Below are 14,599 nucleotides of genomic sequence, written 5' to 3'. Positions count from 1 at the left end.
TTGAGAAACTGCCATATTGTTTTTCATAGTGGTTGCACCACTCCCACTAGCAGGGCACAGTGTTCTGATTTCTTCCTATCCTTGCCAACACTTGTTTCTCAGAAATTTTTTTTTATTAATAGTAATCCTAATCTGTGTAAAGTGGTATCTCATTGTGGTTTTGATTTGCATTTCCCTAGTGATTAGTGATGTTGAGCATCTTTTCATGTAATTATTGTCCATTTGTATATCCTTCTTTGGAGAAATGTCTATTCAATCCTTTTGCCCATTTTTTAATCAGATTGTTTTTCTGTTTTTGATTTGTAGGAGTTCTTTATATATTCTGGGTATCAACCCTTTAGCAGATTATGATTTATAAATATTTCCTCCCATTTGCTCTTTTGATTGTGTCTTTTGATGCAATTTTTTAATTTTGATGGTCTAATTTATCTATTTTTTTCTTTTCTTGCCTGTGCTTTTGTTGTGATATCCAAGAAATCATGATCAAATCCAAGGTCATGAAGGTTTTCCCCTATGTTTTCTTTTAAGAGTTTTTAGCTCTTAAGTTTAGGTCTGTGACCCATTTTAAGTTAATTTTTGTATATGATGTGAGATAATGGTCCAACTTCATTCTTTTGTATGTGGATATCCAGTGTTCCCAGCATCATTTATTGAAAAGACTGTCCTTTCCCCATTGAATGGTCTTGGCACCCTTGTCAAAAATCATTTGACCATATATGTGAGGGTTTGGGGGTGGGGGGCTGTCTATTCCATTGGTCTGTATGTCTATGTTTATGCCAGTACCATACTGTTTTGATTATTGTAGCTTTGCAATAAGTTTTGCAATCAGGAAGTGTGAGATCTGCAGCTTTGTTCTATTTCAAGATTGTTTTGGCTATTTGGGGTCCCTTGAGATTTGATAGGAATTTTAGAATAGTTTTTTCTATTTCTGCAAAAAAAAAAAAAAAGCCAATGGGACTTTTATAGAAATTGCATTAAAACTGTAGATTGCTTTGGGTAGTATTGACATCTGATGATATTAAGTCTTCCAGTCCATGAACATGGGATGTCTTTCCATTTGTTTGTACCTTTTAAAATTTCTTTGAGCGACATTTCGTAGCTTCCAGTGTTTCAAGTGTTTCACTTCCTTGGTTAAATTTACACCTGTTTAATTAATTTTGATTCTCATGTAAATAGAATTATTTTCTCGATTTCCTTTTTGGATTGTTCCTTGCTTGTGTATAGAAACACAACTGATTTTTGTGTGTCGATTTTGTATCCTGCAAATTTCCTGAACTTGTTTATTAATTCTAATAGTTTTTTTGTGGAATCTTTAGGGTTTTCTACATATAAGATCATGTCATCTGCAAACAGAGATAATTTTACTCCTTTCTTTTTTAAAAAAATATTTATTTATTTATTTATTTATTTATTTGGCTGCGCCGGGTCTTAGTTGCAGCATGCAAGATCTTCATTGCAGCATGCAGGATCTTTAGTTGCAGCATGCAGACTCTTAGTTGTGGCATGCATGTGGGATCTAGTTCCTTGGCCAGGGATCGAACCCAGGCCCCCTGCATTGGGAGCGTGGAGTCTTAACCACTGGACCACCAGCGAAGTCCCATACTCCCACCTTTCTAACGTAGATGGCTTTTACTTCTTTTTCTGGCCTAATTCTGGCTAGAACTCCCAATACTACGTTGAATAGAAGTGGCAAAAGCAGACACCTTGTCTTGTTCTTGATCTTAGGGGAAAGCCTCTGTTCTTTCACCATTGAGTATGATGTGAGCTATGGACTTTTCATAATACAGCCTTTATTATGTTGAACTGCTTTTTTTTTCTTCTACATTTGCAATGCTTACCCTCTTGCCTCCTGCTCATTCAGCTTCTCCCATTAGTAAAGGAAAAAGCCCGTGATGCCTTTCCCTCACTGTACATTTGCTTACACTACCGCTCACTCCTTCCTTCTCTGTGTCTTGGCTTCCTCATCTTCCCTTCACTCTTTGCCCAGATCAGGCTCCTCCACTTTTCTGAAATAGTCTTGCAAGGTATCTATCGAGCTCCCCCCTCTCCCTTTGTGGACACATCTCCTCTCCCATTACAGTGGCCCCCTTGGCCGCATCGGTGCCATTGCCATCCTTTCCTCAGACTTGGTCTTCTCTGGCCTTCGGTGACGCCAGCTCCCGTAGGCCTCCCTGTCCGTGTGTACTCCCAGGCCCAGGCCCACCCTCTGACTTCTTGCTTACGTCTTCTCAGGCTCTCAGGTTTGAGAGCACATCAGAGAGCTGGTGGAAAGTGCAGCTGCTCCGGCTCCACTCCAGGAGATGTGGTGCTATGGGTCTGGACTGGGGCCTAGGGCCTCACTCTGGTTGGTGACCCCTCCTGGCCCCTTTTGTGGGATAGACTATCTGGAAACCATACTGTGGGGAACTGGGCCCTTGGCAGGTTTTGTCTGTTTTCCATGGCCTCTGTTCCACCAGCAGTCATGCTACCTTTGACCTTCACACCACCTTCTCCTCTGAGCTCCAGACCCATTTTCTACCTGCCTCCTTAACACCACCTCTTTGGGGGCATCGCTGGGCACCTCATGCTCCACATGCCCTAAGCCACATCCCCTCTGCCCTTCACCAGGCCTGCTTCTCCCCCAGGACTTCCAACCGCCATGGAGGCTCCATCACGCACAGAAATGTGGGCCCCGTTCTTGTTGCGACCATTCCCTTGCCCTCACAGCCAATTGGTGCATCCGCATGCCTGGCCATCCAGTCCCTTTGCTGTCTTGGGCCTAGCCAAGGCTATAGCTTCCTCACTGCCTTGTCCCCACTTGTCCCTGCAGCCCCTTCTGCTCTGCGCAGTGTTCCAACACAGGCTTCTGGTCACATGGCACCCTCTCGCTTAACACCTTCTGTACCTTAAAAACTTGCAACCCAGGATTCTGGTCGGGGTTGTAGTGCTGCCCTGTCCAGGCTGGTGGCTCATCTTGCCTGCCCAGTACAGTGCTTGATTGCTCCTACCTGAGCCACTGCTCCCACTTCCTGGAATCCAGTTCTCATGTCATGTTCCTGGGAGGCCTTTCCTAATCTCCAGACCGGGCCACACCCCCTGTGACCCCTCCCGTGAACAGCCCAGCAACACCCCGTGTGCCTCCCACAGGAGAAGATGCAGGACATCTACTGGCTGCTGCGTGTCTGCCTGCGGACCATCGAGCATGGAGACCGCACAGGTCCTCTCTTTGCCTTCATGCCCGAATTCTACCTGAGTGTGGCCATCAACAGCTACAGTGCTCTCAAGAATTACTTTGGCCCTGTGCACAGCATGGAGGAGCTCCCAGGTGATAGGGCCATTCAGGCTGGGAGGGGACAGAAAAGGGGGCCTCTGGAGTGAGCCCTAGGAGCCCTGTTCTCAGCCCTCGTGGCCCAGCAGCACACATCCCACATAGGGGAGGAGGTGAGGCTCTGCCCAGCATCATACAAGCATTTGCAAAAGTCCCACATGGTGGAGAGCCCTGTCCTAGTACCGGCAGCCATAGAACCAACAGCACCTCCCTGGTGTTAAGAGGGAAACAGATGAAATGGAGTACAGGGTGTGGGGATTACCCCCACCCCACCCACCCTGCCCCGCCCCGCCCCGCCCCGCCCCGGCTTTTACTTCCTTCTTGGTGTTTCTGTGGCCCAGGAGCCAGCTGGCCTCTTACCTTGCTGCCCTGGCGCTGGCCATGGGGTGTGGCATCCCATGCAGGGGTAGAGTGGCTTGTCTTTGCAGATCACAGCAAGGAGCACGGGGGCCCTGCTGGTGGCCACATAGGAGTCTGGGCTTCTTGCAGACCACTGATTCCAGGCTGGGCTTGGCAGTTTATGTCTGGACTAGGCTGTGGGCTTTTAGGCTCCTGGCCTGTCCCCTTGCCCTGCCCTAGGCCTCGGTGCAGGCTTTGTCCTCAGAGGTGGAGCTGTGGGTGCCCAGGGGGCTTTGACTGCTGAGCCCTCCAGTGTGTGTGCTGAGATGGGTTTGAGCCCAGGCAGGACTCTTGTCAGGACCTATCCTCCTGCTGGGACCCGCCCAACGCCCACAGTGAGTCTGTGCCTTCGCCTCTCACCAACTGTTAGTGAATGCCCTGCCTAAAGTCCCCAGATGTCGGCTTGGGCTCAGACTAGCCCTTGGAGCTAGCTCTGGAGCCCACTCACCAAGCCCACTCACCAAGGGGTGTGCCTGCCTCTGGAGTCCGCACTCCCAATCATCTCGTCCTACTACCCAACCCTGCAGGCTATGAAGAGACCCTGACCCGTCTGGCTGCCATCCTTGCCAAACACTTTGCTGACACACGCATCGTGGGCACTGGTGAGGTGCCCGACAGAGGGCTGGGGGAGATGGGGACGGACGGGATGGCACCTCTGGCTGGCTATTTTCTGCGCACAATGCCGGCCAGGTGGGTATGAGGCATGGGCACCAGGGCTCATGCCAGGCACCTGCTGAGGCATGGCCTGTCCCAGCAGATATCCGTGACTCGCTGATGCAGGCCCTGGCCAGCTACGTGTGCTACCCAAACTCCCTGCGGGCTGTGGAGCGGATCCCTGAGGAGCAGTGAGTGGGGGCCCGGGGGCAGGGGGGCACGCACTCTGCCCTGCACAGCACTAGCCTCACCCCGTGCCCGCCACCCGTTGCTCTCACAGGCGTATCGCCATGGTGAGGAGTCTCCTGGCTCCCTATGAGCAGCGGCCCTGGGCCCAGACCAACTGGATCCTGGTGCGGCTCTGGAGGGTAAGCCTGGCTGGAGAGGAGGTGGCTATGGCTGGCTGGAGGGAGGGGTTGCCCTGCCCCACTGACCTCCCGCCAACTCCACCCCCAGGGCTGTGGGTTCGGGTACCGCTATACACGGCTGCCACATCTGCTGAAAACCAAACCCGAGGATGCCAATTTGCCCAGCCTCCAGAGTGAGTATCCAGGTTTGGCAGGCGGGGGCCCTCACCCGCTGCTCTTGGGTTCTCGCAGACTTTCCCACTTCTTCCAGCCTCAGTCCTGGACTCGTGTTGGGCCCCAATTCCCTGTGTATCCCCTGGGGTTTCCATTTCCCTGCTTCCTCCCAGTCTAAGGACACTCTGGTCCTCTTGAGTCTTGCTTTCCAGTCCCATGTGTGCCCTTTGGTCCTGAACGGTCTGCATGTGTCACAGTGAAAAGGGGCAGCATCTTCCCAGGCTGCTGGCAGCTTATGCAAAGTGAGGACCCTATCCCTTGCCCTCTGAACCAGCTCCCTGACTTCCAGCCTTGTCCCAACGCCATGTCCTTCTGCCCCTTTACTTTCACTAGCTGGTGCCAGACCCTGGATACCTGAGTCAAGGCAGGGGCACAGACTAGGGGCTGGCCAGGGCCCCAAAGGGTGTCCATGGGGCTTCCTGGAGGAAGTGGCCTTTGGTTGGGAGCAAAGTCTGCATTTTCTGTCCTGGGCCTATGGTCCAGCAAAGCCCTGTGAGCCTGGACCTTCACTGGGCCCAGCCCAGGGTCTTGGGCTGTCTTGCTTGCAGAATCTGCCTGTCACATGCTGTATTCACCCCACACAGTGGCTCTCTTTAGCCCACATGGTATGTTTCTGCCCTTGTGGGAGTGTTTGGGCCTAAAGGGGTCCCCAGAGGCCAAGTTCCTTGTGCAGAGTCACACAGCAAGTCCTTGCCAGTTGCCTTGGTCCTGCCTCCAGGACCTGAGTTGCCTGAGCTGCAAGTGGAGAGCAGCAGTGGGGCCAGATATGCATCCTGCTGCTGTAGGAACTATTGATTTGCAGGGGGGGGAGGTATGCCTAGCCCAGTGTGGCTGAGGGCTCTGGTTACTGCTGCCTGTCAGCCCAGACTTGGCACCCACCACCTCAGCCGTATGCCAAGGCCAGGCCAAGGGCAGCAGAGGACAGTGGAGGATGGCAGGGCTCAGAGTAGGCTCTTGGGAGAAATGGCCTTGATACGAGTGAAGAGGGGTCTAGGTTGCCCTGTCTAGGTCTAGCCCTTCCTGAAGGGCATGTGACTGAGAACTTTCTGGGGATCAGGCTGGGGCTTGGGGGCAGTTCTAGAACTGGGGGTGGGGGAGGCATTGGGAACAACTGCAGCCTGTGGTTGGCCCAGCAGAGGGAGGGGACAGATTTAGCCCTAACCCCCAGGCAGCACTGCACCCTGTCCGCCTGCCTTCAAGACCTGAGTGTTCCAGGGAGCTGTCTGTCTGCCCTTACACCAATGGCCTGTGAGTGAGGACAGAGGCAGACAGGCAGGGGCCGCTGACTGGAGTCCCGATGATGCCCCTCCCCATGTCCCCACAGAGCCCTGCCCCTCCACCCTGCTGCAGCAGCACATGGCAGACCTGTTGCGGGAGGGTCCTGACGTGGCACCCAGCTTCCTCAACAGTGTCCTCAACCAGCTCAACTGGGCCTTCTCTGAGTTTATCGGCATGATCCAGGAGGTGGGTCACGGAGGGACCTTGTGGGCCAGGGGGTTGCAGAGGATGCGGCACGATCTGTGGTGTGGCCAGACCACTGACTGCTGCCCACGCACACGTTGGTGGCTTAGATCCAGCAGGCTGCTGAACGCCTGGAGCGGAACTTTGTGGACAGCCGGCAGCTCAAGGTATGTGCCACCTGCTTTGACCTCTCGGTCAGCCTGCTGCGCGTCTTGGAGATGACCATCACGCTGGTGCCTGAGATATTCCTCGACTGGGCCCAGCCTACCTCCGAGATGCTGCTGCGGCGTCTCGCACAGGTGTGTCCATCTGGGCAAGGGTGGTTGGGACCCTGGGGACACCCCAGTGGTGTGAGCCCACCCATCCACCAACGGGCTCCTGCCCTCACAGCTGCTGAACCAGGTGCTGAACCGGGTGACAGCTGAGAGGAACCTGTTTGACCGCGTGGTCACCCTGCGGCTGCCTGGTGAGGACCTAGAAGCCCTGTAGCCAACACACCACAGGCCTTGGTTCCTCTGCCAGGAGCAGTGCTGCCTGATTCTACATTCTGCACCGGGACAGCCTGGCTTGGCACCCCCAGCCTAGCTCAGCCTTCTGTGGGGAGGAGGGTGGGAAGTGTGAATGACGATGATGTCGGCTGGGCAGGGATGGAGACCCTGCAGCGGGAGCACTTGGGTAGCTCATCCCCTTCCTTCCCTTTCCCTTAGGCCTGGAGAGTGTGGACCACTACCCTATTCTGGTGGCAGTGACAGGCATCCTGGTACGACTCCTGGTGCATGGCCCAGCCTCAGGGTGAGTGTTAGGGGCTGGGGTCCCCTGTGGGGGCTGGGCTTGTCTGATGGGGAGGGGGCTGGGCAGGGCCTTCCAAAGCTCATCTCTCACATGGACTTCAGCGTCAGGTCTGGAGCTGGAAGGAAGGTAGTGAGGTGTGAACTGAGTAACTGGGTGGCTGCAGCAGCAGCAGCAGCAGCTCAAAGCAGGAGAATCCAGGAGCTCAGCAGAGCAGGGTGCCCCGGCCCACGGGCACAGCCGCTGGCTGTGGCTGTGCCTAAGGCAGGGGCAGGGGAACTAAGACTGTGCTAAGGGCGGGGTGCCATCGTGTGATATCCAGGGACGCACTGCTGGGGTTAAGAGCTGAGCACACACACTGCCACCTGTGTCTGTGAAGGCTCCAGCGACGAGCATGTACTATCTTTATTAAGAAATTCCATGATAGCTGGATCCAGGACACTTGTGGGCCCCCCAGCTGAGCCCTCACTCAGGAGGGGTTCCCAGTCCCCGCTTCCCTGCCTCCCTGCAGTGGGAGTGGTGAGATGCATATGAAGCCAGGTCACTGCTTCAGCCATTAGGCCGATACCAGTGCCAGCCCTTAAGAGGATTCTACCCTTGGGAGACAGCAAGTTCCGGCTCGGCCCTCCCATCTTAGCCACGCTCAGCAGGCTTTTTACTGCTGAAAAGCTGGGGGAACAGGCCATTGGTGCCCCTTACCGTTGTCTTGCGAGCCCATGGGAGAGGCTCTGCCCTCAGAGTGGCCTGCGATGCCCCTGGGGTTCTCTTGAGGAGCCTTGCCTGCTGGTTGCCTTCTCACCAGACTGCATGGACTCGTGAAGCTTCAAGCAGCTTGAATGTTGGTGCGTGGGGAGTCACATTTCACCAGAGGGAGGGCTTGTAATTCCTCTTTCCACCCTCGGGGTGGGGACTCAGTCTTCCTTTGAAGTCCTCCTCCTTTTCCCCCGTGGGCCACTCCCGTCCCCTTGGGAAGCGGAAGGTGGTCATGCTTCAATTCTTCACCACCACTCTCCTTGATGGCTGCCTCAGCCCCTGCGGGTGAACCTGGGGCTCTAATGCAAGCGCTCTTCCAGATGGTCCTCGGTTCCAATCCTCACGTGGGCACAGGTAGGCCCTGCTACGTCCTGGGATGTTTTGGTCCTGTGCTGCTGGGGAGAAGCAGGAGAGAGTTGGGGACTTCAGCCCCTCTACCAGTGAGTGGGATTGCTGTGGTTTATGTCGAGGCCCACACAGGAGGCTGGAGGACCAAGCCCAGTGCTTCCCACCAGCATCTGGCAGTTCTCTGGGCAGCAGCAGGGAGCAGGGCAAGCAGCGGGCAGGCAGTGGCCTCGGTGGGGCCCCTGGGCAGCCTAGGTCATCACCAGACCCTCAGAGCCTGTGGAGCTAGCGGACTCAGAGCCAGCCTTGAGCCGCAGGCCCATGGGATTGTAGAGATCAAAGTTCTCAGCTACCGCTAGCTGCACACGACCATTGAGGCTTCTCCTGCCAGGCTCCAGAAAGACCACATGCTTGTGGACACTGGCCTTGCGTCTTGGTGCGTTGGGCAGCATGGTGCTGAGCACTGAGGACTGTGCGCTCAGCTCCTGGAGTGGGCTGGGTGTTCGGGGCCAGCGGCGGCAGCGGCAGGTGCAATGGTAGCAGCGGCGGCAGCCGGGGCAGGGTGGCACGAACAGGTAGAGCAGCACGAGCACCAGGCCCACGGCGCAGCCCAGCAGTGTGGTGAAGCCCGTGTTGAAAGTGTCAGGCTCAGGGCGTGGAAAGTGCACACTCACGTTGTACTCGTGTGTCTGGTTGTGATGCAGGTGGGGTCCAGTAGCCAGGCACACAAAGACACCCTCGTGCCATGGCTGCACGTTGCTGATGGCCAGGCTGCCATCAGCCCGCACTGCGATGCTGCCGTTGCGAGATCCTGGTGCCATGAGCAGCTCATGCTGCGGCGAGACCCAGGCAATGTGTACGGCTGGGGCGCTGGTGTTGCAGTGTAGCCTCAGGGACTGCCCCACCTGCACATGCAGCTGTTCTTCAGGCTGCTCTAGGCCCCGAGCCAGGGCGGCTGAGCAGTTCTCAAAGACACGGCTGTGCTCAAAGAAGCGCACGCGGGAGGTGGGTACCTTGAAGGCCAGGCACGTGTACTCGCCCGCGAAGTCGCTCACGGCGCTGAGCCCCCGCTGGTGCCAGCGCCGCAGCAGGTGGTAGAGACGGCAGTCACAGGGTAATGGGTTGTTGTGCAAGTAAAGGCCGTTCTTGAGAAAGGCTGGCAGCGAAGCCAGGTCAGGTACAGGGATGCGTCCTAGGTGGTTGGAGGAGAGATCCAGAGTACGTAGGTGGGTCGTGCCCAGGCCGTGCAGGTGACTGAAAGAGAAGGACGCAAGTTCATTGCAGCCCAGGTAGAGACGACTGAGCGCGCCCAGGCCGTGGAAGGCCTGCTCGTCCAAGTGCGCCAGGCGGTTATTGAACAGAAGCAGCATCTTGAGCTCCCCCAGGCCGTCGAGGTCGTGGCGGCCGAGGGCCCGCAGGGCGTTAGATGATAAATCGAGCAGCCGCAGGCCACTGGCATTGGTGAAAACTCCCCGACCTAGCGCATCCAGCTCGTTGTGATTTAAACGCAGGGTGCGGAGCCGGGAGAGGGGCGCCAACCAGCCGGGGCGCAGGCGCTGCAGCGCATTGTGGCTCAGGTCGAGGTCTGCAGCTGCAGCTGGTAACGTGACCGGCACATCCTGCAGCCCCAGGCCGGCGCAGCTCAGGAGGTCGGCAGCACAGACACATTTGTAGGGACAGTTATGAGGCGCAGGGGACAGGAGGCCCTCGGAGTCCAGGCTGCTTAATCCGACGCGCAGCATGCACAGCAGTGTGCCCTGCAGCACCAGCCGGGCCATGGCGGCGGCTGCCAGGGGTGGGACAGGGCAGCTCGGTGTGGGGCGCAGCTCCGAGACTCACCCACTTCACATCCGGCCAGAAGTGCGGGGCGCTACATGGCCAGTGGCCAGCGAGACAGGATGCGGGCTCCGTCCCGCAAGGCCGACTGCACCGGCTGCCCGGTCCCAGGTTTTGGGTTGTGAGTTGGGGCCACGCTCGCTCAGCACTCCCTTCTCAGGCTTCCCCAGCTCTCTCCTGAGTGCCTTTGTGAGCACTCAGCTTCTAAATACTCTCCGGGAGGCGATTTCTCAGGGGCGGGGCCTCAGGCTCCCATTGGCTCCCATTGGAGGGGCGGGGTAGCCGCGTCCCCCGGCGATCATAGGCCCCCGCGTGGCCGCCAGAGGGCGAGCGAGTCGGGCCACAATGCCCCAGCCTGAGCTTGGCCGGCGGCTTTCCAGAGGGCCCTGTCTCCCGGAACCCTGGGAAGCACGCCTTTAAGCTTCTTGTGTTCTTTGTGTTTTCTTTGAAGGGTTAACGTTTATGAGGGGGCAGGTGTTTTCTTTGAAGGGTTAACGTATATGATTGGGCAGCTGTTTCCTTTCAATGGTTAACGTAAATGAAGGGGCAGGTGGACTTCCATTATCTTCTGGTGGTGCCCCCTTAAACTGGTACCCGGCAATGTGGGTCCTTACCGGGATCTAGGACTTTACTGGGAGGACTGGAGAGAAGCAGGGAGATTGGGTGGGATGAACCAGGCAATAATGCAAGTAGGCTGGACTTTCCAGCCCCACCCCTCCGATAGATACTGATTTCAGACAGGCCCAGCATTCTGACTACCCTTGTACCCTCTCCCACCTAGGACAGAGAGAGCCACATCAGTGCTCCTGGCTGATCCCTGCTTCCAGCTCCGCTCCATATGCTATCTGCTGGGGCAGCCAGAGCCCCCTACCCATGGCACTACCCTGCCTGCCCCTGACCAGAAGCGCTTCTCCCTACAGAGCTGTGAGTAGGCCGGGGGTGGGTCAGGGAAGAGAGGGATTTGGGGCTGGGCCAGGTCAGTAGTCTTAAGAAGAGCAAATTTCCAGGCAGGGAGTACTCAAGAGGCACTGGGTTCTAGGGCCACATTGGGCCTGACACCTCCTTCCACCCGCCAGACACAGATTACATCAGTGTTGAGGAACTGGCCCAGGTGGAACAGATGTTGGCACACCTGACCTCTGCGTCTGCCCAGGCAGCAGCTGCCTCCCTGGTGAGTGGGGCCACAGCACACGGGTCCACACAACCCCAGTACACATCACCACAGCTGTGCGCGTTGTGTACACCCAACTTGTCTGGGCACCCAACCCCAGCCCACCCTGCACTCTGCTCCCTGCAGCCCACCAGTGAGGAAGACCTCTGCCCCATCTGCTATGCTCACCCCATTTCTGCTGTGTTCCAGCCCTGTGGCCACAAGTCCTGCAAGTAAGTGGGCTGCACGGGCACAAGGGGCTGGGTGGGGAACAGCAGGGATACACAGGCCACCTTTATGCCCTCCCCTGTTATAGAGCCTGCATCAACCAGCACCTGATGAACAACAAGGATTGCTTCTTCTGCAAAGCCACCATCGTGTCTGTAGAGGACTGGGACAAGGCAGCCAGTGCAAGTGCCACTTCCTCGGCTGCCTAGGCCTGCCTGGCCCACACAGCAGGAACCTCTACCCTTAAACTCAAACCCAGGCTGGGCCCTATTTATGAGCCCCTTGCCCTGTCCCCCACGGCCCCCCACCATGCCCTATTTGTGCCTGAGCTTGACTTTCAGTCAGGGCCACAGTGAGCATTAAATTATTATTCCATACAGTCCTGGCCCAGCCCATCTTGAGGGAGTGGGCTTTGTGGGGTATGCCCAGCAAGGATCTTGCCAGATTATGTCCACAGGCGAAGGCGGGTGTCCGACGGCTTCAGCCTTGTCCAATCCTCCCCAGTCAAATGGCAATGAGTCCAGAGCCTCCTGATGTGTCGAGCCAGTGATCCCCTTGCCAGTGGGGAAATGGGGGCTCAGCCAGCCCCGCAGCATCCTCACATGATGATGCGGGGCTCTGGCACCGACTCACCAATAGACTTGTGGGGCAGCACACTGGCCCCGTTGAGGTAGAGCTCGTCGTTAACTATGACGTCCTCACCCAGCACTGTCACGTTCTCCATGCGCACCTTGGGGGGAGGGGCAGGCCTGTCAGCGAGGCAGAGGCATTCCCCCACCCTCTCCATCTGGCCCAGCCCGGAGGCTTACCCACTGGCCCACGCGGCAGCGCCAGCCTACAATGCAGGACTCAAGCCAGGAGTGGGAGCGAATGTGGGCGTCTCGCAGCACCGTGCACCGCCGAATGCACACACCATCCTCCACCACCACACCAGGACCCAGACTCACGTTGGGGCCAATGCTGCAGTTTTCGCCAATACGGGCACTTGGGTCCTGAGGACAGTGGGGAAAACACAAGTGGGCCATCTGTCCCCCAAGATTGAGGGGGTTGACAATGCTCTGGGCAAGGGCCTCACCACCAGCACGTTGCCCACAATGCCAGGACCTGAGCACAGTTGCTCAGGCTGCCTCTGTCGCAGCGACTGCAGGAAGAGGCACATGCCAGTGAGGAAATCCTTGGGCTGCCCAATGTCCATCCAGAAGCCTGTAGGGAGAGAATGCATCAGGGGGCTCCCAGGGGGCTCAGCCCAGCCACAGACCACCCCCACCCTGTGGCCTCCCTGCCTCACCCTGCAACTCCATGGCATAGAGCTGCCCCTCCTTGGCCATGACAGGGAAGATCTCCTTCTCAATGGATGTGGGCTGCAGCTGTGGGAGTGGGCAGCTCATGAGCAGGGTCATGGCAGTGGTGGCCTGCCCTACCCCAGCCCACCCAGCAGCTGGCTTCTACACACCTGGATGCGCCGTAGCACTGCAGGGCTCAGGATGTACATGCCTGCGTTGATCTTGTTGGACACAAACACCTGCGGCTTCTCCACGAACCGGTGAATGCGGCCTGTGTCCGCCTCACACACCACCACACCGTACTTAGAGGGTTCCTCCACTTTGGTCACCTGAGTGCAGGGGGACTTCAGGCCTAGTCCAGTGCTCCTGAGCCTTGATATACATGTTGTCCTAAATTTCACGGGCTTTGCCACAAATGCTTAAAGGCACAAACTGCACAGCTCTGCATCCACAACACTAAGGGGCAGTTCAAGGCCGGAGAATGGGAGAGGCTGGGGAGGCTGCGCATGGGGACAGGAACATTAGAGCAGAAAGACGTGCTTGCTTACCAGAATTGAGCCCTCCTGGCCATGGTGTCGGTGGAACTGCACCATGGCTTGAAAGGGGAAATCGCAGATCACGTCACTGTTGAGGACGAAAAAAGGGTCTGCAGTCTCAGAGAGCAAGTCACGGGCCAGTGCCAGGGGCCCAGCTGGGGGAGAGGAACAGGTCACCATCATCTTGGGGGTCTGAGCCCCTGGATCCAGGCTCAGCAGTCCCCATCCAGGCTGAGTCTTGCCCCTTCGCGGGCCCTAAACCCTCCCCAAGGGACCTTCCTGTCTCTACTGACCTGTCCCTAAAGGCTCCTCTTCATGGGACATAGAGATTCGGATTCCTAGCTGGAAGGAAGAAACGCCCCGTCAGGTTCCCCTCACCAGGGTGAAAAGTTGAGCGGGGACCAGGGCAAAGAGCCAGAAGTCCGTGCCTCACCCTTTGCTCCTGCGCCTTCATTTCCTTCTCCAGCACCTGAGACATATAGCTCACAGCCAGAATCACGTGGTCCACGCCGGCCTGTGGGACAGAACGGCGCCGGCCGCCAGGCGGACTCAGCCGAAGGCACAGGTGTCCCCGATCCCCAATCGCTGGCCGTCCCTCATCCTATCAGGTCCTACCAAGACCCCGGCCCCGGGCCTTACCGCGGCCAGCGCCTCCACTTGGTGCAGCAAGATGGGCTTATTGCAGAAGTCCACCAGCGGCTTCGGGATGCTTAGTGTCAGCGGCCGCAAGCGCGTCCCATAGCCGCCCACCAAAATCAGTGCCTTCATTGCGCCTGCGGGCGGCCGGAGAGTGAGTCCCGGGATCCGAGGTGTCCGCGGCCCGCCTGGCGCACCTCTGCCGCACACTCCCGCCGCTGTGCCCGGCCCCGCGCCCTTCACCCGCCAGACCAACTCTGGCTCTGCCTTGTCCACCCAGTCCGCGCTGACGCTACGTCCGGGACCGCAGCAAACCGAAACGCGACGCCGGACGGAGACCGACTGCCTCCCAACTCGGGCCGGCGGCCGGCGGGAAGTGACGTAAACTCGGGCGGCCCAATCAGCTACCGTATACGTGGCACACCGTCGGCGTCGGAGCGCCGGGACGTGACGCTCCGGCCGACGCAGCCAATGAGAGCCGAGCGCGCCGGGCTGCCATGGGGACCGGGACCCGGACCTGCGGGTCAGCTGGCCATTGGCGGATCCAAAAGCGGAGCTGGCGCCAAGGGCGAGGCTTCCTTTGCACCGCGCTCCAGCGGCTTCCGGCCCCTCTCCCCCTCACCGGGTCAGCGAGGGGCCGA

The 14,599-nt window shown here is 57.5% G+C and overlaps 3 protein-coding genes across 10 annotated transcripts in view; 1 reads left to right on the top strand and 2 right to left on the bottom strand.

Annotated features, from left to right (window-relative positions):
- RNF123 (ring finger protein 123) overlaps positions 1 to 11,882 on the top strand; it is a 29,448-nt gene extending 17,566 nt beyond the window's left edge. For 7 of the 8 annotated variants that reach the window (XM_082347992.1, XM_082347991.1, XM_082347996.1 and 4 more), the window contains 12 exons: positions 3,127 to 3,304; positions 4,234 to 4,308; positions 4,464 to 4,551; positions 4,641 to 4,728; positions 4,817 to 4,901; positions 6,266 to 6,405; positions 6,513 to 6,701; positions 6,793 to 6,868; positions 7,110 to 7,194; positions 10,907 to 11,049; positions 11,202 to 11,508; positions 11,592 to 11,882. In XM_082347992.1, coding sequence (XP_082204118.1) covers positions 3,127 to 3,304; positions 4,234 to 4,308; positions 4,464 to 4,551; positions 4,641 to 4,728; positions 4,817 to 4,901; positions 6,266 to 6,405; positions 6,513 to 6,701; positions 6,793 to 6,868; positions 7,110 to 7,194; positions 10,907 to 11,049; positions 11,202 to 11,508; positions 11,592 to 11,712 — 1,575 coding nt within the window. In that variant the 3' untranslated portion in view covers positions 11,713 to 11,882. The remainder of the gene's footprint in view (positions 1 to 3,126; positions 3,305 to 4,233; positions 4,309 to 4,463; positions 4,552 to 4,640; positions 4,729 to 4,816; positions 4,902 to 6,265; positions 6,406 to 6,512; positions 6,702 to 6,792; positions 6,869 to 7,109; positions 7,195 to 10,906; positions 11,050 to 11,201; positions 11,509 to 11,591) is intronic. The other variant, XM_082347998.1, reaches the window with a different exon arrangement.
- Positions 7,562 to 10,900, bottom strand: AMIGO3 (adhesion molecule with Ig like domain 3). Its single transcript, XM_082348025.1, has one exon. It carries the CDS (start codon positions 10,065 to 10,067, stop codon positions 8,541 to 8,543), a length of 1,527 nt encoding a protein of 508 aa, XP_082204151.1. The 5' UTR covers positions 10,068 to 10,900; the 3' UTR covers positions 7,562 to 8,540.
- GMPPB (GDP-mannose pyrophosphorylase B) lies at positions 11,852 to 14,551 on the bottom strand. The gene is made up of 9 exons (XM_082348039.1): positions 13,962 to 14,551; positions 13,756 to 13,836; positions 13,616 to 13,664; positions 13,335 to 13,477; positions 12,957 to 13,115; positions 12,792 to 12,870; positions 12,579 to 12,706; positions 12,313 to 12,495; positions 11,852 to 12,233 (listed from the first exon to the last, which is right to left on the bottom strand). Exons 1-9 carry the CDS (start codon positions 14,088 to 14,090, stop codon positions 12,102 to 12,104), a joined length of 1,083 nt encoding a protein of 360 aa, XP_082204165.1. The 5' UTR covers positions 14,091 to 14,551; the 3' UTR covers positions 11,852 to 12,101.
- Positions 14,552 to 14,599: the final 48 nt, after the last annotated feature.

This window comes from Balaenoptera borealis (genome assembly GCF_965194805.1).
Source record: "Balaenoptera borealis genome assembly, chromosome: 12".
Classification (NCBI taxonomy): Eukaryota; Metazoa; Chordata; class Mammalia; order Artiodactyla; family Balaenopteridae; genus Balaenoptera; species Balaenoptera borealis.
Note: the sequence above shows the minus strand (reverse complement) of the source record. Positions and strands in the feature narration are given on the sequence as shown.